The sequence below is a fragment of the Taurulus bubalis genome, assembly GCF_910589615.1.
Source record: "Taurulus bubalis genome assembly, chromosome: 19".
Lineage (NCBI taxonomy): Eukaryota > Metazoa > Chordata > Actinopteri > Perciformes > Cottidae > Taurulus > Taurulus bubalis.
Window position 1 is genome coordinate 11126786 of NC_136607.1, and position 22976 is coordinate 11149761.

Sequence of the window (22976 nt, forward strand, 5' to 3'; positions counted from 1 at the left end):
TACAGATCATACAATGGAACAAAGTCTGTTATCTTTCAATGGAGAAAAATGCAAAATCGCTGATGATTAGTTTAACTGGAACACAAAAGACCAAAGACACACGACAGTGTTGAACATGACTGCAAAACATGCGTTAGCAATACACTCTAATACAAAATGTAAGTATATAAGTCTACAAAGCAAAGCAAAGCATACATTTTCTATCAAGAATTATTCAAATAGCTTGATGTTGAACGGTGTTCTTTACTTAAATAAATGGCCACAACCTGAAGGTTTTGATAGAATTATAGCAACAAGTTTTACGATAGTAAATTTAGATTTACATAAATAGTGTGACTGACTACAGTGCATCATTTTCACTCTTACGATTTGTGCATTTAGTAAGACCAAGTTCCTACTGTGAATAGGGGACAAAATATAGCTTCTACTATGGTTAAATGACTTGCTTGAGGCAGCTTGCTTGCCTCTCAGCACGGACCGACAGTAGCTTTGTACCGATGCTACATTTCCTAGCTGAGAAATAAAAATCGCATCATCGAGATATTTATATTTTTCTTTCCTTCTTTTCTGCCAAAAAGCATTGTACTGTGTCAAAAGGTAATTCTTTAACATAATGAAAGCTCAATAGTTTTATTTGCCCATTCATTACCCAAAATAACCCTGTGATTTTTTTTGTAGAATGTTGACTTAAAGCCCAGATTTGGTAGTTATTTTACTAAAGTATTACTTGCCTCCTGACCTAAACATGAATATATAGTTGTGTCGAACATTTGAGATACACTTTCTGAGCATCACAGTAGCTCTTCAAGTTTTATCAAGAAAGGAAATTATTACTTTAAATGAAACCACTTCTTCCTGCATGATGCTACAAACATATGATTTTCTATGCAGAACTGTGTAATTATTTACCTATAGTTATGTATCTGCAGTCTGAGATGCAGATACTACATGTACAGTAAATGTGAGATTGTTGGGCAAGGGTTCAAGGTTTTTATTTATATTTCTTAAAACATTTGGCTGCCCACTGTAACAAAGTGAACAGTTAATTATTTCAACATTAACCCAGTTGTTATATTTTCCTGCACAGAGAGTACCGGCCCATGGAGCAAGTGGACTTCCAGGATAATGGCACTAAAGTTGCCGCTGTAAACATCAAGACCTACATATTTCAGCGTAACATGTCCCGAGGCCCTGAGAGTGAACTCATCAGGACCGTCAACATTCCTGCAATGGTGAGCAGCAATCTAGATTAATCTGATAAGACATGATTGAGTCACAGTAGTATTCTTGTCTAGTTGTATTTATTGATTTTATGGACAGCAACATACAAACAAGGAAGGCGTGTTGTATTATTTTATTGTAATATTTTAAGGTATTATATTATATATTATAATTCCTGAGATTTTTTTTTCCCAGCTTCTACTGATTATTAAAGTTTATTTGACGCAGAAACTAATTAGTACACTTTACAGTTTGATACATATCAGGTTGTTTTTGTCTAATAATCTTATTCTGTTCTCTCCAGTACTAACATCTATTTTTGCTTTATTAGATGTGATTTTCCTTTTCTGGTTACAAAAATATAGTGAATGATTTATTGTACCACTGAGATTGATAATATGCAATGCTGTGGCGCTGTTATGTGAACTCTCATGAAGTAAATGATTCATTCGATTACATAGTCATCTTTATGGAACTTGTGCAATTTAGCTTTTTACACACCAGGTTGTCTTCCCTTCTTTTTCCTGATAGACGGTGATGGAGCAATTCAAAGACCAGACAATTATGGCCAGTCTGATCTCCTCCTACATGAAGTCCACAGGAGAAGGCTTGTTCACCACCCGCACAGTGGGAGAGCTGCTGTGGGGATATGAAGACGGCCTGCTCAAAGCTCTCAAAAAACTAAAACCTGATCTGGATGATGTTTTCGGACTCTTCTATAAGGTTTTATTCAAGCATATGAATACATTATAATACATTTTGTTCAGACTGGAGTGTTTATTTATACTATATTATAATAACGCTCACTAATATATAAGATAATTGCACATACATTTGATCAGAATCACATACAATCAAGTGTGTTTGTTGAACAGCTGTTTTCTTTTTTTGCCCGTACAGAGCAATGGTTCAAGCGATGGTGAATATGTCTTCTTCACTGGTCAGCAAAACTACAAGGACTTTGCCAGAGTGGATAAGTGGAACGGTGACAGGTAGTGGTCTTCACTCACCTCCAGTAAATATATATCACACTGAATGAATGAGAATTATATCTGGCCCTGTAAATCCAATCAGTGAGAAATATTGACTACATGCAGAGAGTGTGATTACACAAGTGATTGTATCGGTACCACAAAGACATATGATCACAGCCGATGTGTGTCTTTCATAAGAGCTATTCATGTCAAAAAGCTACACCAATGTTAATCTTCTTTAATTGTTTCAGGTCATGTGTCAGGTGTCACAGTGATCTTCCATACTGTGCTTGCTAACTCGCTAGTTTTAATAGTAGTTTGATGTTTTGGGAAGAATTGACTTATCTGCTCTCTTGCAAAGATTTGGATGAGAAGATCAATGCCACTCTCTTACCTGTCTGTTTAGTAAAACACAAATGTTCTAACAAAGGAAACACATTATAAATGCCTGAAACTCCTGCGTTTAAAATAATCTTTTGCTGAAATTATACAAAGCACAATATTATTTTGTGTGTGTATGCGTGCAGCAAGCTGAGTTGGTGGACTTCTGATGAGTGCAATAAGATCAACGGAACCAATGGAGCATCTTTCCATCCAATCGTCACAAGGGATGAGACTCTCTACATGTTCTCCTCTGACCTGTGCCGGTGAGTAGACTAGCTGAAGACCATGCTACTAGGAGTGGGATTGGGCATGCACCAAATCATAATATATATTTACGTTTATATGTTTAGACAAAGCTCAAGACAATGTTCTTACACAGTAGAGCTCCTAAATCTCTTATGCTTTTTAAAAGCGTGAAACATTGAGTCATATGAGTCCCAGTGACATTTGACCCCAAACTTATTTAAGGGTTCCTTTCTTTCTTTCTTTCTTTCTTTTCTTCAGAATCTTAAATTGCCTTGAAGCTAACGTGGGTTTTGTTTTCATTTTCTCCAAAAACGTCAAAGATTTGAATTTAGCTCGAGTGGGAAATTTGAAAAACAACTTTGGGCTCAACAATAGATTTTATCATTTACTTATTTTGGTTACCTATTGAGCACAGCTGACCTTTTTGAGCTTTAGGTTCGATAATGGATTTCAATTAGGTGTGATTGTCTGCCTACTTTCTTCTGGTCTTATCTGCCTGGCTTGAGTTGGCTAGTAAAATGTGTCTCCCCTCAGTCATGATAAGGATGTCTTCCCATTATTCGTGTCTGGATATGGGATCAAGAGTACCGATTTAGCCAGGCTGGTTGCATAGCTGGTCAGTGTTGGCCTCTTGATTGAGTTCAGACCAGGACAACTTTTTAAAGTCTTTGGTAAAACCTGTTTGTGCTGTGCAGGTGTTAAGTAAATTATCTTAATACATAGCTCATGTACATAATGTCTTTGTTGCACTTCCAGCTTTAAGGAACTGTATTTGTGTCTGCAAAGATTAACCAGCATCTGACTTGTTTTCAAGGTCTCTGTATGTTCTGTATGAGGAGGAAGTGACAGTAAAGGGGATCCCTGGGTATCGCTTCAGTCCCCCCAGCAAGGTTTTTGCCAATAAGACCGTGAACCCGGCCAACGCAGGCTTCTGTGTCCCCGCTGAAAACTGCCTGGGCTCTGGCGTGCTGAACGTCAGCCCATGTAAACAAGGTAGGAAGTGCACTAAGCAGCCGTTTCATCGTGTGACTTCAGGAAATGTTCTTCAGAACGCTGTTTCATCAAGTAGTTTCTGCTCTGCTCAGTATCTTTCATGATGGTATTCTAACTGAATCTTTTGTGTGTCTAGGAGCTCCCATCATAATGTCGTCACCACACTTCTACCAGGCAGATGAGAAATATGTCCAAGCTGTATTTGGCATGAAGCCTCAGAAGGAGCAGCATCAGACTATGATTGATATCAATCCGGTAGGACTTTCAACTTGAATGTTTAAAAAATCCTCCCACAACATGTTTCAAGACATATAAAACGATTGTTTAGAAAAATAGTTTGTGTCTGGTATTTTTTCACTCACAAAAAAAGGTAAATGAACAAGTTTCAAATGACATGTAGTCATCTAATTACACTCATTTTATTTCAAAAGTTTAACTACTGGAAAAAAGATGTCTCCTCCTTCACTGAAACGTCTGTGTGTGCTCTGGAGTTTCTACTTCACACTTTCAAACTCTACCGCAGATGCATTTGTCAAATTCTGCACATATCATTCTCCACAGTGAAGGTCAAACATCCAATTGAAGTAACAATAAGAAAAATACATTTTTGAGCAGAGGGCGACTTTAAAGATGACGTTTTGTGTTCACCTTGTGTTGAGCCTTTCTTTACTTTATACCATCATGTATGGAGAGTCTGATATGAAGACTTACTGTATATAACCTTTTGTTGTACATCATGTTATCAGGTTTCCCACTAGATGTTTATATATATATATATATATATATATATATATATATATATATATATATATATATATATATACATATATATATATATATATATATATATATATATATATATATATATATATATATATATATATATATATATATATATATATACATACACTTATCTCAGCTTTGTAAATGCTTTCTCACGGTGACCCAAGGACTGGTGGTAAACAGTAGTTAAAGATTAAAGCAAACATGGAACGGAGCTGTCACCAAAGATAAGCTCTAACAGCTCTCGTCATGTGTAATATTGTAATACAATGTGAAGTATATATATATATTGTTTTGTGTCAGTGGTAGTGAAAATATGTGGCGAAGAACAATTAGTCGATTTTCCTTACCCAGCATGCAGTTGTGAAACATACTTTCATTTTGTACTCATTCATGTGCTCTTTGTTAACCCCAACTTAAATTCAGTCTTTGAACTCAGTAAACACGCTACTGTTTTGACTGTTCAGCCTCTTCCCTGTACTGTAATCACTGCATGATGTGGGTCAAAGTCAGTTGACCGCTGTGATACTGGGTTGAGTAAAACCTCGCGGGTACAGCAAACCACCTACGCTGCCAGCATCAGGGCTGTGAATTTAATTAACCTACAATTAAGATGTATGCAGATGCATCTCTGTTACACTATGTGTAAGTTAGTGAAATAGCCCTCAAATCATGTCTGCCAACTACACTCATAAAATACATTTACTGCAAAACGTTTGCAGCACAAAGATCTTGAACATAATACACACAGTCTTGGCAACACGTGGTATTGGTGCTAAATATGCTGCACTGAGGCATACATGTTCGTACAACCGGAGTGACAGGTGTGTGTCTAAATCTGCACACAGATCAGTGTCGGGAAGTTTCTCTCAAACTAAGTTTGATTCTGTTTTGCAGCTCACGGGGCTCATCATCCAAGCGGCGAAGCGGCTCCAGGTCAACGTGCATATCGAGAAAATCCCCAACTTCAGGTAAATAGCTCATTCCCTTCATACGTCTCTTGTTGCGGCACCTTTTGTCATCACCCACACTGCGTTGGCCTGAATTAAACAGTTTCAGTCTAGGAAGGTTGCCAATAAGATAAGTGTAAAGCAATCATGCCACCATCATCAATACGAGTGAACTTTTGGACAGTCGTAGCTCACTTGTTGTTCGTCTACTTGGCATCCGAATGAACAAACAATCTTGATAAAATCTTGAGTTCACGGAGACAAATTAAACGAATGTTTTACATGAACAGCTTGCCCAAGAATGTAGTTGTTGGAGGACATCAATGCACAACAACTTTAATACATTAAATCATAGGTGAATTTTTCAGAATACAAATAAAGATAATGCATGCAAATATATGATAGTGGGTAAAACATTGTGAATAATCTTGTTTTTCTTTCAGTCAAACAGGAAACGTGAGGAGCGTGATCTTTCCTGTGGTTTATCTCAATGAGGTACAAAAACACACACAAACACCAAATTGTCATTCAGTCATAAATGACATCCCTGAAATGGCAGAATTTCAAAGTACTGTGTGTTTATCTGCTACTGGCACTTTTCTTTGCTCAGTCTTTTATGTTGTGCTGAACCTCTAATCTCACTCTCCTGTCCTCTTCTCAGAGTGTCGTCATTGACGACGCGTCTGCCAGGAAGCTGCAGAAGATTCTGGTGGAGCAGAACGTCGTGGTGAACGTTCCCTACATGATGATTGGTCTCGGCATCATTCTGGGAGGACTCTTCATGTTCCTGATGTGTCATCAGAAGGTCCCCTTGGTGAGCGCTTGAGACATTGATGACTTTGTGAGGTCATTAGAGCTGAAACTATCAATTACTTTCATTATCGATCAACCTGTTGATCATGTGTCTCTTTAACAGATGTATTGTTTAGTCCATGGAACGTCGAAACAAATTTTTTTGATTGACTAACAGTACAAAACACAAAGATATTGAAGTTGAAATATATAAAACACAGGAAAACTATTTGCTTCTGCTTGATTAAATTAATATAATGATAAGCCAATTATCAGAATATTGTATTAATTATTGATATTCTGATGATTGACTAAACAATTACATAAAATAATCATTTTGGCCAAGTAGAAAAAAAGCATAAAACATTTCTTTAAATTATAATTAGATAATGTTATAGTGGCAATGGCCAAAGTTCAATATGTATAATTGTACAATAAGTATGTTAGATATCTATCTATGTACAATTTGTCAATTATTACACATATTTTTCAACAATCTCTGAAGTTAACATTTTTGTGTCATTTCATTTTTCAGAGCACTGCAGCTGAACGGCAGCCCCTGCTCTCCTCATAGCACCAAACAGTATGTAAACAGATGGAGGGTTGCCATATTTGCAGTAGAATTTCACATTTCATGGGTTCAGTGATCGGTAATTTTTGCCCATAACCCCCAAGAAATAGTTTCCATTAGGAACCACAATCCCACCTTTTAATCAGTTTGTTTTAATCCAACAGTTTTAGGAAACACAGTGAAAATGTTTGTTACAGGGATGGGGTTAATGTCTTCCTTACGTCCTTAAATCAGTTGTAGTGATCATGAAAATAATCCCTTTAAAAAAAAATGTAATCTTAAATTTTTAATTCATGGGATTAAATTGACTACCAAATCTAATTTAAATGGTGTGTGTGTGTGTGTGTGTGTGTGTGTGTATATGTGTGTGTGTGTGTGTGTGTGTGTGTGTGTGTGTGTGTGTGTGTGTGTGTGTGTGTGTCTCCATACGATGAATGGCTATAGAACTGAAATAGTTATGAACAAATACTTTCAGCGTGTTTTTTTTTTTTTTTTTAATGGGCCGGCCAATAATCAGTTTTTAGTAGGGGCTGGTGAGATTATTGATGCACCAATAGGAAGAAAGGCTATACAGCTGTTTCATGCAAGAGAGAGATCAATATTTCACATATTTGTATTGTTGCAAAACATAAGCAAATTGTAAACTGTGCAAAACCACTGCACAATGTTTCATCATGGATGAATCTATACTGAGCTCCACTTCCTTTTTAAAACTATGTACACTCTTGTTACCTGCAGTGGAAATTCATTAATCCACCATATATAAATAGTGTAATGTCGACTGACATCCAAAAGTATTAAACAATATCAGTATAAGGGGAACGTTTTTGTTTGGTGCACAGTACGATATCTTCTTTTCCTTAATGTCAATACTTTCCCATAAATGTGTGATTTTGAATTTTTGTACTGATATTATCCTAAAATCCATGTCTGAACAGTCTCATGTTAGTGAAACTACTGATACATGTGTTGACAAATAGAACATTGTGTTATTCCTTTTAACCTCTAGGAATTGTCCATGATTTGTATGGTTAAATGCTGCAATTCTAAACAGCCTTGCATCGGTTTATTGTAACTTTATTTAAAGTTTTTTGTTTTTGTTTTCATTGGGCTACAGCTGATTAGATTAACATTAAATAGATGTTTTTGTAATTTGCTATTTGAAAAATCACTATTTCACACACATCACTGACAGATCGCCTTGTGTTCATTTTGTTTTGGTCTTTTGTAATATTCAACAGAGATTATGGTTTACACTACTACTCCGACATAGTAAAATCAATATGTAATCACTGTTTACGTACTTTCAATAGGTCACATATAACAATTTGCACATTGTCTTGCCACTTGCTCAAACTTTAATAAACCTGTTGTGCTTCACATTCTCTGAAGGTGTGTTTGTATTTCCTCTTCCACAAAAAGCTAAATGTTTTACTGAAGGGGTGAATAGTTAGTTTTAAGGCCACCAGTAAAGCATGAATCACCTTCTGACTAACTTCAGGGGCCGGTCAGACAAAATGACACACACACACACACCTCTTGATTTCAACAGATGAATCATTATAACTAATAGTTGTACATTGCATTTATTAACCCGCTGTATATGTAAATAATTACCTTTTGTTCACACTTGATGTTCCTCTGTGAAACTATAACTCTTAATAGAGTAGCGTACTCCAACAATTTAGCGTTACACTCCTATATCATCTAGCGTTTACCCACAATGCATTTGTGTAATGTATAGGAGGTGTGTTATGCTAGTAGCTGCTAGCCTAAAGCAGAGGAGCGGACTACAGAGGTCTGAGAAACTCAATTATTACTAACTCCACACCCCCAGTTCTGTTCTTTTATTTTTTAAATATTTGGTTTGTCTTCAGTAGCTTCCTCAAGTTTCGTTAGCACTGAGCTACATCATCGTAGATTATAGAATATGTTCAGCGTCATGGCTTGCCCATGTCCATTGCTGCTGAGAACAGACGTGTAGGTTGAAATGTTACACTAATTAGATAAATAGATGCAGATTGTCCACCCATGTTCTTACATGAGGGTACTGCTGGAACTATTTCCTGGTCGGGCGCAGTGAAGCTGTCAGGGAACCCACAGAGACTCCTGGAGGTCACTCGCCGCGCCAAAACATATTTCCAGCAGTAACTCCACATAAAGTAACAATTAGTGTTTTCATAGATATGTCATGTTGTTAGCAAGCTTTAGACATCGAGGTAGGTGTATTTTTTCCCTTTGGATGGAGGATGTCTTTATGCTAAGCGAACTGTCTGCTGGCTATGACTTCATATTTACAGATATGACAGCGGTAACAATCTTTTCAGCTAAGTCTTGGCATGAAAGCAAATACACATATTGCAAGTATACCTTTAACAATGTTATATTTTACACAACTTATTTTGCCAAACTTTCTCAGCCATTCTCAGGTTCCAAACTGGCTGAGGACTGTCAGCCTTCAGGAGATCGTATCGACATTAGTAAGGTTGCTTAATGGTAAGTGGTGGTCACCTTATGTGGAACCCTCTTGTTCTCTCTGTGTTCAAAAAGATTTCCTTCACTTTCCTCCCACAATCCAAAACCCTGCAGTTCAGATGAAGTGGAGACTGCAGGGTGATGTATGGGTGGATAGATCCATTTCTACAGTCCATGACACACGTTAAGGTTTCAGTTAGATACCTCTGACGTGGAATTGTCCTCAATTGCAGGGTTAAAGTGTACTTTGACTCCCTGCAGATAAACTTTGACTTCAGCTGCCATTATAAAACTGATAACCACTGATCAAGACATGTGCATCGTTGACGCTGACTTCAGATCAGCTTGTCTGCCAAACCTCAGCCTCAGTCATTAAAGTAGCAAATTGAAGAATTAATCTTTCATATCTGTCAAAGGATAACTCCTCCCCGACCCAAATAAAGCCTTTAACACAAGAGACATGGGACAACACAACAGCGCCACTGCAGAACTGCTTCTCTCTTGAACTTGATCTGCACTCATGAAGACTCTTCAGGAAAAAGTCATTTTCCTGTCAGTTTTGCTGACTCTGACCTGTGTCATTCAGGTAAGTTAATAACTCTTATGTTACTGCACATTTCATGAGAGTTTGCTTTGTCTTGTTTGTGCTAACAGACATAATGTCTTTAGATTTTTTGATGGAATTTGATTTCACCACAAATCATGAGGGTGGTCACACAGTTCTTAACTTAAGGGATATTGTATTTGCCTTAACAGGTCGATTCACTGCCGGTTCCTGAAGACTGGAATGGTTTGATCCTGCGGACCAAGCGGTCCCTGTTGTGGCGTTGGAACAGCATGAAGCCAGTGGGTGCCAGCTGCAGGGATCACTTAGAGTGTGCTACTCAATACTGCAGGTACATGAGACATGTTGAAACCTAAGAAATATTTACAGCCTAAATTCACAGATACAAGAACAATGTGTTTCTCACTCATTTAATTCATTACTTTAGGGGCTTTTATATTAATTTTTGTATTATTATTATTTTTTAAGTTTTACTATTATTGTGAAACAAGATATGTTCCTCTTCGAATGGTACCCCATGATATGAAATAGACATGATGTTTTCACAGACTCAATGCAATAATATCTCTGTAATGTATTTGTACAATGTGTGAAGTTTTGTCCATGTGCATTTTGCATGGCATCAGTAATTACACTGCAATAAAGTTGCTTCTTATCTTTACAGGAAAAATGCCTGTTCCTTCTGAAACTCCACTTGAAGGGGACACACAAACAAAATGCCATCATGGGGACAAAACATGAATCTACCTTATGGATCAAAATGACCTGCTTAAAAATCATGCTTAAAAATGAACCCTGTATAAAGATATTCCGGCTTGAATGTAAGACATGTCGGCACTTGCTTGAACTCTGTGCGTCGAGTTAAAGTAATCTGTTATCTGTTCTGGCACTGCAGCAAAACAAAGCTGTAAATTCTGCATTTATGTGAACAAACAAATGGCTCCATCTAGAGCAATATTGAGTTTTATCATTTTAATTTAACACTTGCAGGACACCAGACAAGCTGTATTTAATGTTTTAACACAACAATATAAATATCCATGCAAAGTTTGTGAGATGCTCTGAGTTTATTGGTTCATGTTATTATCATATATTTATTTGTACATATTGTAAACAATGTAGATCATCAAATATACTTGACTTTTTTTCAAGAGGTTGTATTGCCCAATTTTTTTTTTACAAATTAAATTATTCCTCACACTTCCTTTTACACTGTTAATGCAGTCGAAGAGGAGGACAACTTTGATGTTGAATGAAAAAAAGACCGTCATTGGATTTAGTTGATATTTGTCCTACACCTCAAAGCAATATGAATTTCAAACAGATATCTTTTTGATATAATGTTACTTTTACTTCAGGTAATATTTGATGTTATGTTGGCACAGTTCACACTGATTTAGAAACACAGTTCACATTGATTAGAAACTCTTCGGAAAAATACATGAAGGTGCAGTAAAGCAAAATATAGAAAGTGAAGAGTAAATTTCTTATTTATGTAAGCAAACTGTTTTTATTGCTTCTATACTTTTGGAGATATATAAAAAATAAAATGTTAACTCCATTTATGCAGCTCAAAATGTATCTTCTTTTATAATTATTGATCCATTCACTCCAAGCTCCACGATAAAGGATACTGTTAGAACTTTTCAATATTTGAAAATGTTCAATATTGAGTGACAGCTATTCTCAATGTCATGCTCTTTTCATTTTCTATCTAATTCTACAACTTATCAGATAATAAATAAATAAATACAAATGTATAAAAGACCCGAAAACTATTCCAACTTCCATGAAAAAAATATTATCACGCTACTTACATCATTTGTTTTCAAGATGATGCTTTTTTAACATGATACTAGGATGGGGTGTATGTTACATTATTGCATTGTGCTTGCCCTCTGAGATCAGCACCGCTGTGCACACATGCCTTTTTCATGATATATAGGCAACACTTTTGTTTCTGATTATATGGTTTTGGTATGTATAATATCATTGTTTATATTTGGAAATTATATAATAACTATATAATATGGTCTTCTTAAAAAGAGGTTGAGCAGTATGTCCCTGCTGTATATTACGCCCTTGCCAATACCTACAGTATATAATACAGGTTACCACATGACCTTTCTTGTACATACTACCACCTTTTGTACATATACCACCGTATGTATAGTGTTTTCATATTTTATATATTTTTTTCTCTTTCTTATTATAGTGTGTTTTTATTTCCAAAACTGTTGACTCAGAGAGCCCTGCACAAAAAAATCCAATGTGTCTGGACTGTTGGTCTCGGCACAAATGGCAAAATAAAAACCTTGAACCTTGACACATTTAAACCTTACTCTGACTTCTCATCTTGGCCACTAGAGGGCAGGCGAAGGCAGGTTGGTTTGGACACATGAATACCTTTGCACATGTGTGATTTCACCTCTGGATTTGACCATCAAACTGTAGTATTGCATAAGCTAATTATTCACACTATAACCTTTTTGCCTCATGGCTCCATTGTTAAGGCTTTAACACAATTACAATGAATAGTTCTACAAGCATGCTCAAATTATGTCTTACTGATGTGAACATTAAGTATTTGTGTTACTTTATTTATTTCGATCTAGATGTTATCTAAAATTAGATAATTTTAGAATATAATAATTTTAGATTTTAGATAACAAAAGGATGAAAAGGTAAGGAATGATATATCTAATACAATTGGCATAATGCTAATTTGGCATGATTACATTTAATATCGTTGTTTTGGGGTGTGTCAAAAATCCTCATTTAGTCGCTCATAGTTGTGACTCATCATTATAAACTAAAAAATATGTCCAGGCACTGTACTGACACTGAACAATATGACCCTTTAATAATGAACTCTTTCACCCGGTGTCTTGGATGCTTGAGTGGCGGGCTCTTCTCGCTCTTCATTGGTGGAGGTCTCCGTGACGGAATGTCTCTGTCAGGCTGAGCGGTGCTGAGGCGGCGACGTGGGGACTGCTGTCTCTGTTCCGACCTCAACGTCGGACCGGTTTCATATTACGCTATAATATACTGTAGGTGCACGTTCCCGGCGTGTATTTTTTTATTACGGATATCAGGTAATAGAGCTGAACATATTAGCTTTCTAGTGCATCTTTGACGTCAGAGGTGCGTCGAGCACTCGCGTGATGGAAAACAAAATGTTTGGTGGCATCATTTCGGATCCAACATATTGAAACCACATGAAAGAAGAGGATGGACGTCGCGTTTGATTCAGTACTGTTATCAAGTAGGTGGCACTATTAAAGGATATTAAGAGATGTGCTGGTGATGGCGCAAATGCACGAGCGCTTCTCTTCATGCTTTGCCTTGAAGTCAATTATTCCTGTCCTGTTTATAATGTGTTGTCTACTTTATTTATGAGTTAAGTCTGTGTGGAGGAGAGAAAGGGGAGATGCTACTTCTGTCATGGGTTGTTTTTTTTTGGCATGCATTGTTGTCTAGCATGTTGTTCTACTTTTAATATTTCCTTTTCGTCATAAAAAACAACACATATACACACAGGTCCATTGCCATGTCGTGCAGTCTTCTGTGGTCTTCCTCTTCTCTCGGTTCATATGCTGCATGTTTTTACTCTGTAGGTCGAGCATCACATCTGATCATGTTTAACTGCATGTAATTGAGTTCATACTGAAACTTTTCCTCTCATGAATACAGACCAATATGAGCTGTAGTGAGGCCCTGTTATCAGAGCGACATTACTGAGAGTAATCAGCCTCAACATCATTTTCCATCTCCAAGCAGAGCAGCAACATGGACCTCAGACTCTTTGCATCCATTGAACCACACAGTCCTGTCCCGTCATGTGAGGCGGCTGACTGGACCTGACAGACATTTCCAGTGAAATAGTTCAGTTCATCACAACCATCTCAGTGTGCTCCAGTGCCCAGAGGACAGAGCTGCTAGGGACCTCCTGCCTTGTGATAGCCTCAAGAGTCATATCCGCTTTGCAGTGAACCTGTTAGTCCTCTGCAGACAACCAGGCTTATTAGCCTAGTTGTCTGGTACAGAACTATTGAACTGTTGAGAATAGCCATTGACAGGATAAATCAAGATCCAATGCAATGCAGCCTCCATTACGAGAGACATCGTTCTTAATAATCAAACTAAAGCGTATTGATTTCAAAGGATTTTGTCAAAAGTGTTGAGCAGGACTCCCTTCACAGAAATGTGTGTTATGTTTTGTGTAAAGTTTCTCTGGATGAAAGCAAAAGTCAGATGGTTTTGGCCAAACATGTAGAGTTACACTGGGAGCAGTGATTCAGTGTATTGCTTAAGGACAAGGCACTAACCCTGTGATTAAAGGCCTAACTGTGCTACTTCCTGCTTTGATGTGGAGCTAAGCGACGAGGTGCCAAATAATAGTGTGTGTGTGTGTGTGTGTTTTCGTATAACTGAATGGATAGCTACATTTAAATATAAAATAATGCAATATAATTAGACCAAACCTAGACTGCCAGACTTGAAATAGTATACATGAAATATATGTGTTTGCCAAAATAAAAGCCTGACTCTGGTGTAACAGAATTACAGTACACATGTGAAATGATCTTATTTGTTTTTATTTTTTGCTGAAGAAAGGTTCCCCAAGTCCCACAGATACCACATCCACTTGTTTTATTCATCAGACTGATATTTCTGCCTATGAGCTTATTTTGATGTGTTTCCTCTTTGTTGCCATGGTATGGATGTTGTTTATGGCAGAAATGTGATGATAAAGAGGATTATCTCCTCTGCACCAGATGTTGTTTGTTTACACACGTTATGCCCATACGGTGCACAGCAATGACGTGTCTGAACCGATGGCTTGTTGATGTGTGACATAAAGCCCCTGACAATGACATAAGATAGTGATGTTGCAGCTAAAATATTGAATTTCTGATCATGGTTTTTAGTCTTGTTTAAATTCTCAACATAGCACCAAGACTATGTAACAAGGCTGACGGCAGATATCAGCAAATGGTGTGTGGGTGTAACCTAGCAACATTAATTATTAATGATAACTTAAAAGGATTATTTCACGAATGATTGTCATTCGTGTTTAAATGTTTTATGTGCTTCGTAATGACATTTTTTTCTACTTAACAAGAGTCCTCACAGTTGAAAGGAGGATGAACATTATGCTACTTATGTGTAGGTCTCTAAAGTCAGGAGCAATGTGGGTAAAGTGGAGCTCGAGATTGAATGGACTAAACTGACGTGAAAGTGTATTTAATCTTAGTGGTGCCAGACGAGCATCTCTGCAGTGCAGCTGCCCTAGTTACAGAGCAGCTGAGTAACTGAAAGAGATGTGGTTGGCTCAGGCAGAGAGAGGAGGAGTTTGTTAATGGTTGACTGAAATATGGAGGGTAGGCTGGGCTGAGGGCCAAAAGGAGAAAACACAGTAGGACTTTGACTGGAGGACCAGCGGTGTTAAGTGAGCAGACGCTAATAGCACGAGCAGGCAGTTTTTATATTCTGTTGGGTTGCCTTTACTCCAGAATTAAAGATGCACAATGAGGTCCCTGAGGCTTTTAGCATTACAGCCAGGAGGGTCATTAAGTCCAAGAATCAAGAACCACATCCAGAGGGAGATAAATATAAACACTGTATATGTAGACACCAACAAGAAACATACCAATGTATCCTGATTACATTTACATGCAACATTAAAACATGTATCCATGGTCCAACTGTGTGAATCTGAATTGTTTTATTCTCAAATTCAGATTGTCCATGATGGTATTTCTGCTCTTAGAGAAGTCTTAAAACATCCCAGACACGATTATTAATAATAATATTGCACATTTAATGCATAGATGCAACAAATAATGCTCAACATAAAGTCTAATACTTCTCTGTTGAACTTCATGATTCCATGAAGAGTTTTTTACCACTGTTATTGTCTGAAAAGGAAAGATGTTGCGGAGCCAAATACTTATTTACTCAATACTGTGTACACAGTAAGAGTGATTGTTTCATGCATTGTGGTCTTTCCTTTTACGAATATGTTTCTGCACCACTGATAACATTAAAAGCAGATTCATCCTACTACATTTATATTATTCTTTTTTCTTTCTTTCAGGATTTAATCTTAGGAACATGGAGACAGTTTCCATGGTCCAGCCTGATCCAGCAGTATGATTGCAGCATCCAGTCTCTCAGGGGACACCCTGATAGCGTGTCACTTCCCCGTGGTCCAGCTTCCCGCTTGGCAACTTAATGTCCAAGCCCTGTGCAATTCGGCCAAGAGACCCGGCCGGCTGTGCTCCGTAGGCCTGACCCGAGCCGTGTCCCTCCCAGAGCGAGACTCGCACAACCAAGAGCATTCCTTGGCCGGTGGTCAAAGACCTTTTTCCAGCAGCTATGGTAGTCTCAATGAGGACCGAGCAGAGGAGGAGGGGGGCAGTGACAGCAGCGGGAAGGACGACTCCAACTCGTCACCGGAAGAGACAAGTTCCCATCTGAAGAAGGAAAGCTCTGGAGCTAGAGACAGTCTGCGGTCACACAACTCATTCCTTGCAAATACAGAGCTCGATGAGGATGAGGAAGATGGAGATAGCGATGGAGATAATCTACACAGATATCACGAGGACTCATCTTTTGTCTTGCATGGGAATTCCAACTGGCCTCAAAGTAATGGTGCCAGAAATCATACAATGTCCCGTGGAGACGTGGACAGTGAGTGGGGCAATGAAGGGACCATGTTGGGTCTGGAGAGAGACCCAGATTGGCTCTCTAACCAGCCACACGTGCCGGACTCGCTGCAGACTGAAAGCCAGGCCTTTCATGTGAGCAGATCTGGCATTAGAGTGATGGCGTATGGAGAGCAGGACTCAGACAGACTGAAGGAGAACATGTCCCGCTGCCTGCACGGCCAACACAAATGTTCCCCAGAGCTGTTTTCCAACAGCCACTCAGAGTATGTCAGTGACTCTTCCTGTAACAGCTCTGATGGAGTCTTGGTTAACTTCTGCACTATTTATAACAATAGCAACAACCCTGCCACGCCTAATGACCTGAGCAGTCCTGCAGGTCACCCCTATCAGTCATCTGAGGGATCTGTGTTCCTCAACCTCCAACCCGTTCCTCAGACTCCAGCTGAGAATCTCCAACATGACGACATGACCGTTAGCTCTCCCTCTAAAGAGGATGTTGACACAACGCCCTCGGCTTCTTGTTGGTCTCCACAGGGCCTCGACTCTAACTGCAACCTTTATTCCCTGGAGCCGCTGCCTCCGGGTCTCTCCTCGCTGGAGGTATCAGACCTGGCTGCCTGTCTCCAAAGCCAGGCCACACTGGCCATGGAGACCAACCAGAAGTACTACAAGCTTGTGACTTGTGACCTCTCCTCCCAGTCGCCCAGTCCAGCCTGGTCCAGCCTCACCAGTTGCCCCGAGGGTCAGAGCCGAAGTAGCCCCTTCCCTCCCTCTGAGCACCTCTTTGTTGATCATAAGAAAAAAGGACAAGACAAAGAAGTCAATAAGGTAATGTTCTCGGAGATGATATGGGTTTGTTACCTATTTAAATAATAAAGTTGCTATTGTTCAATGACAACCATGTATCTCCTTGTGATATGGCAGTGTTTTGTAGATACAGAGGTTTTACAGGACAGCAACACTCTGCTAACAGAAGAAAGAGTAACACAGTTGAATAAAATATTGTATATTGATTATTGAAAAACAAATCCTATCTTGAGTAAAAATACATTTGTGATTTGGTTGTTTAAACATACGCTGTTCTTTCTTTTCTATATCACCATCAGGAGAAGCAGGATCAGCAAAAAGAAAAGAGGGTCTCCTCCGCACAATGCAGCGCCGGGTTTGACTGCTCTCAGTATCAGACCTATGATTATCAAGTTGCCACCACCTCCACTGAGAAAACCCTCTGCAAGAAGAAACACCTGTCCCACACACCCTGTTCGCTGTTTCCCAGCAAGTGGAGCCCACATAACAGTAAAAGCCAAGACACAAGCGCCTCGTCCACACAGCCATCTGTGAATCAGCACCAGGAGCACTGTGATAGCGATGCTACTGAGAAGGGTAAGACAAAACGTGTTTTGTTTCTTTCTTTTATAAGCGAGAGAGCAAAGTATTCAAAGAGAGAATACAAGGGGATTTTTTTGTTTTAATCTAACATCTATTTTTCTTATCCTATACCTCCATCTCAGGAGCATGTTCACTGGAAAATGCAGTGGTGCGCTACAGTAAAGCTCAGAGACCAACCTCGCTGCCCATCCAGCCCTTTGTTCTAGTCCCCGCAGGCAGACCCCAGACCCAGCACTTGGGCTGTCTTCTGGACCAGTACATAAATCAGAAGAGCAGCAAGTCTGGTAGCTCCAAACCAGGCCCCAAGTCCAGCATCAGAAGAAGTCAATGCTTTTCTAATCTTCATCCATCCACAATGGCCAACCAGTACCCCATCTTTCTGGAGGCCCCTTCGAGCTCGGACACCTGCTCCACCTGCACGCCGAGTCCAGAGTGTTCATCCAGCCGCAGACACACATGGAGCCAATCCAGCAGAGGCCAAGGACGCGCCAGTCCATATGCATCAAAAAGCAGCCTGGATCCAACTCACAGCTGCCCAGAGCCACAACTGGTTCAAGATCAAACAAGCCCATACTCTTTTTCTAATCAGTTTTCAACCCCAAATCAGACAAACCTTGTGAAAATTCCCACCTACCAGACCCTTATTAACCTTACTCCTGAGGAGAGCCATGCCAACACTGAGCCCAAAAGTCCCTATCAGTCCCAGACCCACACCTCCTATGATGCATTATTCTCTCATACTCAAACACCACCTACTTTACTCCTAAAAACTGACACCCATCACCCAAACCTGCAGGTGTCCCTGTCTCCTCCCACCACCGTACAACCGGAAAAGAAGTCCCCTCAGTACCGGGCTGCAGAAGCAGCTAGCTCAGGCTTTTTCCCCAGTAGTTTTACAGCTGCCCTCTCCTCTGTAGCTCCTTTCTCCTCTTTGAGTTGCCTGCTGTCATTGGCTGCTTCTGGCCTGCAAATTCAGGACTCTGCTGGTCTCAATGGGAAGCAGAGTCAGAGTCAACACAGTGAATCTCTGATCCTGAGTGACAGGCCGCCCACAGAGTTCTGCCTCTCACCCGCTACATCTTATGAGTCCATGTCAATCAGCCATCTTCAGCGGAGAGGTGAGGCCAATGGATGACTAACAACAGTTTGTGTTAAACATACAGTATATGCCATACATTGGAATCTGAATGGAGTAAAATAGTGACCTAGTAACAGCAATGACTGGATTCCTCCTTGATTGGATTGTCGATCCAGTCATGAGCTGTAAAGAGCAGCAATAAAAACTGACTGTGCTGTAGCAGTGCCTTCAATACCCTGAAGGGGCTTCCTCTCAAACATGACCTATTTTTAACTCTCCCTGCACAGGATTGGCTGAGCCTCCTGCTCTGTATCCTATGTGTGTGTGATTGCAAGCTCAAAGAGAGGATGAGAGAGGGAGAATGATGCAGTAGGAACAGTGCTGAAGATTTATGAACACACCTAATCATTGTGTTGTACCACATGGGGTCACATGGTGCAAATTTGATTCGATAAATGTGAGCCTTTTGCAATGAATTATCTACGATGCAGACATTGTGGTGAACAGTCAGTGTGGTGCAGCACTGCAGGGCAGCATCAATGCATGAAGAATTTAATGTGGCGTTTGCAGTGGCTAGCCAGTATGAGATGAAGAAAAGCAGGCAGGGGAAAGCAAGTCAATGAGGACTGCTGCTAAAAAGACTCTTTCATCTTTAGTTCACTTTAACATTTGCATTCCCACAATATGATAATGAACCCTGAAATTAAGCTCTCATATTTATATGCATTGACCTAGTTAGGATAGGGAACATCTTATCGAGCAAGTTTTGTTCATTACTGAATCTTAGATTCTTTGAACATGTAAAACATCTGACAGGGCAGAAAAATCATTGCAACCTTTCTCCAATATAAATGACCTTGTTTAAAGACTTTTCTAGAGATTACAAGATAGACAGCACAAGGTAATGTACTGGAAACAGGTTAGTTAGATCCCCTTATTTGATGAAAATAACAACTGAATTGGGTTTTACAATGTAACGTTTGGTATAGTAATATAGCAATGTTTTGTTTCTGCCCAAACAATGCTTTTCCAACCTCTTACCTTGTCTAATGTCTCTAGGTTTGCTGAGGTCTGTGAGCAGAGCTGTAGATTTGATCATGGCTCATTTTGGCAGCAGCAGAAACCCTGAAGAAAAGGTATGAATTTGGATGAGCTAAAGCACCTTGAAAGATGTATACAATGGAAATGCACCGTACTGGTATTTTAGGACTGGAGTCATATTACTTGTGTCAGCAGGAAATATACTGTATCATATTTCTTTCCTCCTGCCACAGATGCGTCTGGGGAGCAGCTCTCGCAGTCCCACGATAGCCGGTCTAGTTCTGGAACATCTGTGTCCAGCGATCCAGAATATTCTAGATGACGGTCTCAGGGATCACAAACTGGATCTCGTCATCGGGCAGCGCCGCAACAACTCCTGGAGTGTGGTGGAGGTCTCCACTAGGCTCGGTAAATGTAACCAGAGTGATCGTGTTTCTAAGGAAGTGTCATGAATGTCCTGGTGGGAAGTACTGGTGGAGCAGCATTGTTTGTGATACACTGTTTGTTGTGTGCTCAAGTATTTTTGGTCACTGTCTGCCACAGGTCCATCCACCAGGGTCCTTCACAGCCTGGTCTACAAAATTAGACAATGTCCCCAGCTCACCAGTCACTGCATGAGGCTGAGAGCCTTCATTATGGGCCTGCTTAAGTGAGTACTGAAATTACCATTGACCACACTAATGATGCTAAATAATGTTAATGAATTAACACAAGCATTACTTTATGTTTATTTACATTAATGTTTATTTTCTCTCTTTCAGCTTGAGAGCTTTGGAATTCTGGCTCAGTCACCTTCAGAGTCTAAAAGGTGAGTGTCATTTTACTATATAGTAGCATGGCAACATGTAAAATGGTCCAAATATCTCAACAACTATTGAAAGGACTGTCATGAGATATACTAATTGATATAACATATAATAATATCTCCTGACTTTCCTGTTCGCTCCTTTTTGGGGTCAAATTCACATTTGTGCCACACGTTTGTTGATGAACTTTGTGTTTAGTGCTAATTAGCAAATATTAGCATGCAAACATGCTGAACTGAGATGATGAACATGATAAACAGAAACTGCTTAACACCAGCCTGTTAATTTGACAAAGAAAATGTCCAAGGTCTGAAAATAGAGGACCTTGAGATATGATCCTTGTTGCTGTCAGACACGTTAACATGTTGCCATTGTGACCGTGTTAGCAAGCTGATGTTAGTATTAAGCTCAACAACCGATTATTATTGCTTCTTTATGTCTCCACAGATGTGGTGACAATATACTACCATTCTTGGGGGTTCCTGTCCATGTCACTGGGTCAGTGTCAGCCCTTGTTTCAGGAGCTGCTACTTCTGCTGCAGCCGCTCTCTGTGTTGCCCTTTGACCTCAACTTGCTCCTGGAGCCCCGACTGTTACGTAACAGACAGCTTTGTTCTGAGGAGCAGGGAGTTTCTCCGCTTCCACCGTGCTCAGCCCTCCTAGTGACCAACTGGCCGCGACTGCAAGCTGACAAAAAGGTAGACGGCAGTCAGCAAACAACGATTTCACACCAGACAGGACTGCATCACCAAGAGTCTCTCAGTCCTCAGAATTGCATCCGGCCGGATTGTGGAGGGATGCAGGCCAACAGGAGTCCACCGTTAGCTCGTATTCCAGAGTGGTGGCCGAAGGAGCCTCACCTTATGGATAGTGTGGTTCAAGGGGAGGACTGTAGCCAGATTTATGCGGGTACTTGGTCACAAATAAGTATGGACAGCCGGCAAGAAGAGCAGAGGGGCGAGAAAGACAATGAGACACCGATTGCATCCACCTGTGTCCAGACTGAAAGTCCATGTCAGGGTGGGCTGCGCTGGGCTAAACTGTTTGGAGCAGCTGATACTTCCACCAGGACAGAGGCAGTTTCTCAGAGTAAAGCACAAACCAGAAGGTAAGAACCAGCAGTGAGCAATGACATCAAGCAGCTTACTGATTTTGTGATTTTCTTACTACTTTAATCTATTCTTTGGTTGATTTACAATCTTGACTGACTGACTCTCTCTCTCGCTCCTCATAACCAATACCTTTATGTCATTGCTTTCATAGGTACAAGCGACCATCACAGTGGCTGAACTTCGACAGATCGCAGCTTGGACTGTTGGCTCAATCCATCAGGTCAATGAAGCTAGGAGGAGCTCAGATTTACAAAGACTGCTGAAAGCAAAACCCTCTGTGGGTTAAGGACAGAGTGGAGCGTATTTACTGTAGTAACAAAACATCTTAAAGTCACTGCATGATAATACAAACCCAGTGCTAAACTGATCAGAAAGCACACCGCGTAACAAGTTTGGCAATGGGCCCTTATTCATCAAGCTTTGCGTTGCACCACTTGTTCAAGCATGTGTGCCCTCTTTGTAAGATCTCAGTATCAGCCAGTTAGCAGCTGCAACAGCGTGTGGTTGGTATTGTTTTCACCGAGTAATTCTACGTGTGTGTCATCAAGGCAAAAAGTGGTCCAGGAGACACTCTGTAGCTAACTACCACAGAGGAGGTGTTCGGTACTTTGCCAAATGTTTATATTTCTGTCTGTTTGTGGACTGCCTTTGTCACCACAGTAGCGTCACAACCCTGCAAGATGCAGTCACGAAACTTTACCACCATTTGAGATAAGAATGAAGGTCAAGTTTGAAGATGGCTGTGGTCTGAGGGGCGAAGGGGTCAACACTGGCCCAATTCAGCATTGTGGCTGATATAATCCCATCACAAGATGGTCTCTAGTGACAAAATAAATCAGGTTGCAGCAACATTTCAACTAAAGGAATGTCTTCATTAGTATAAAACCTTTACAATGTGTGAGGAAACATGTATAATGCTGTC

General features: G+C 39.9%; 2 protein-coding genes across 2 annotated transcripts in view; both read left to right on the plus strand.

Moving 5' to 3' along the window:
* Positions 1-8299, plus strand: part of scarb2c (scavenger receptor class B, member 2c) — a gene marked incomplete at its 5' end in the record, with an annotated part of 9744 nt that extends 1445 nt beyond the window's left edge. Inside the window, 10 exons of the mRNA XM_079235701.1 lie at positions 1088-1232; positions 1753-1944; positions 2122-2213; positions 2723-2842; positions 3640-3818; positions 3955-4073; positions 5499-5572; positions 5995-6046; positions 6213-6365; positions 6879-8299. Of these exons, the coding sequence (XP_079091827.1) occupies positions 1088-1232; positions 1753-1944; positions 2122-2213; positions 2723-2842; positions 3640-3818; positions 3955-4073; positions 5499-5572; positions 5995-6046; positions 6213-6365; positions 6879-6917 (1165 nt within the window). The 3' untranslated portion in view covers positions 6918-8299. The remainder of the gene's footprint in view (positions 1-1087; positions 1233-1752; positions 1945-2121; positions 2214-2722; positions 2843-3639; positions 3819-3954; positions 4074-5498; positions 5573-5994; positions 6047-6212; positions 6366-6878) is intronic.
* Positions 8300-16079: 7780 nt separating this feature from the next.
* On the plus strand, positions 16080-22317 carry LOC306751775 (AP-4 complex accessory subunit RUSC2; the record flags this gene model as incomplete). Its single annotated transcript, XM_079235411.1, has 9 exons — positions 16080-17456; positions 17738-18011; positions 18140-19135; positions 20155-20231; positions 20370-20544; positions 20680-20785; positions 20898-20944; positions 21390-22050; positions 22206-22317. Exons 1-9 carry the CDS (start codon positions 16110-16112, stop codon positions 22315-22317), a joined length of 3795 nt encoding a protein of 1264 aa, XP_079091537.1. The 5' UTR covers positions 16080-16109.
* Positions 22318-22976: the final 659 nt, after the last annotated feature.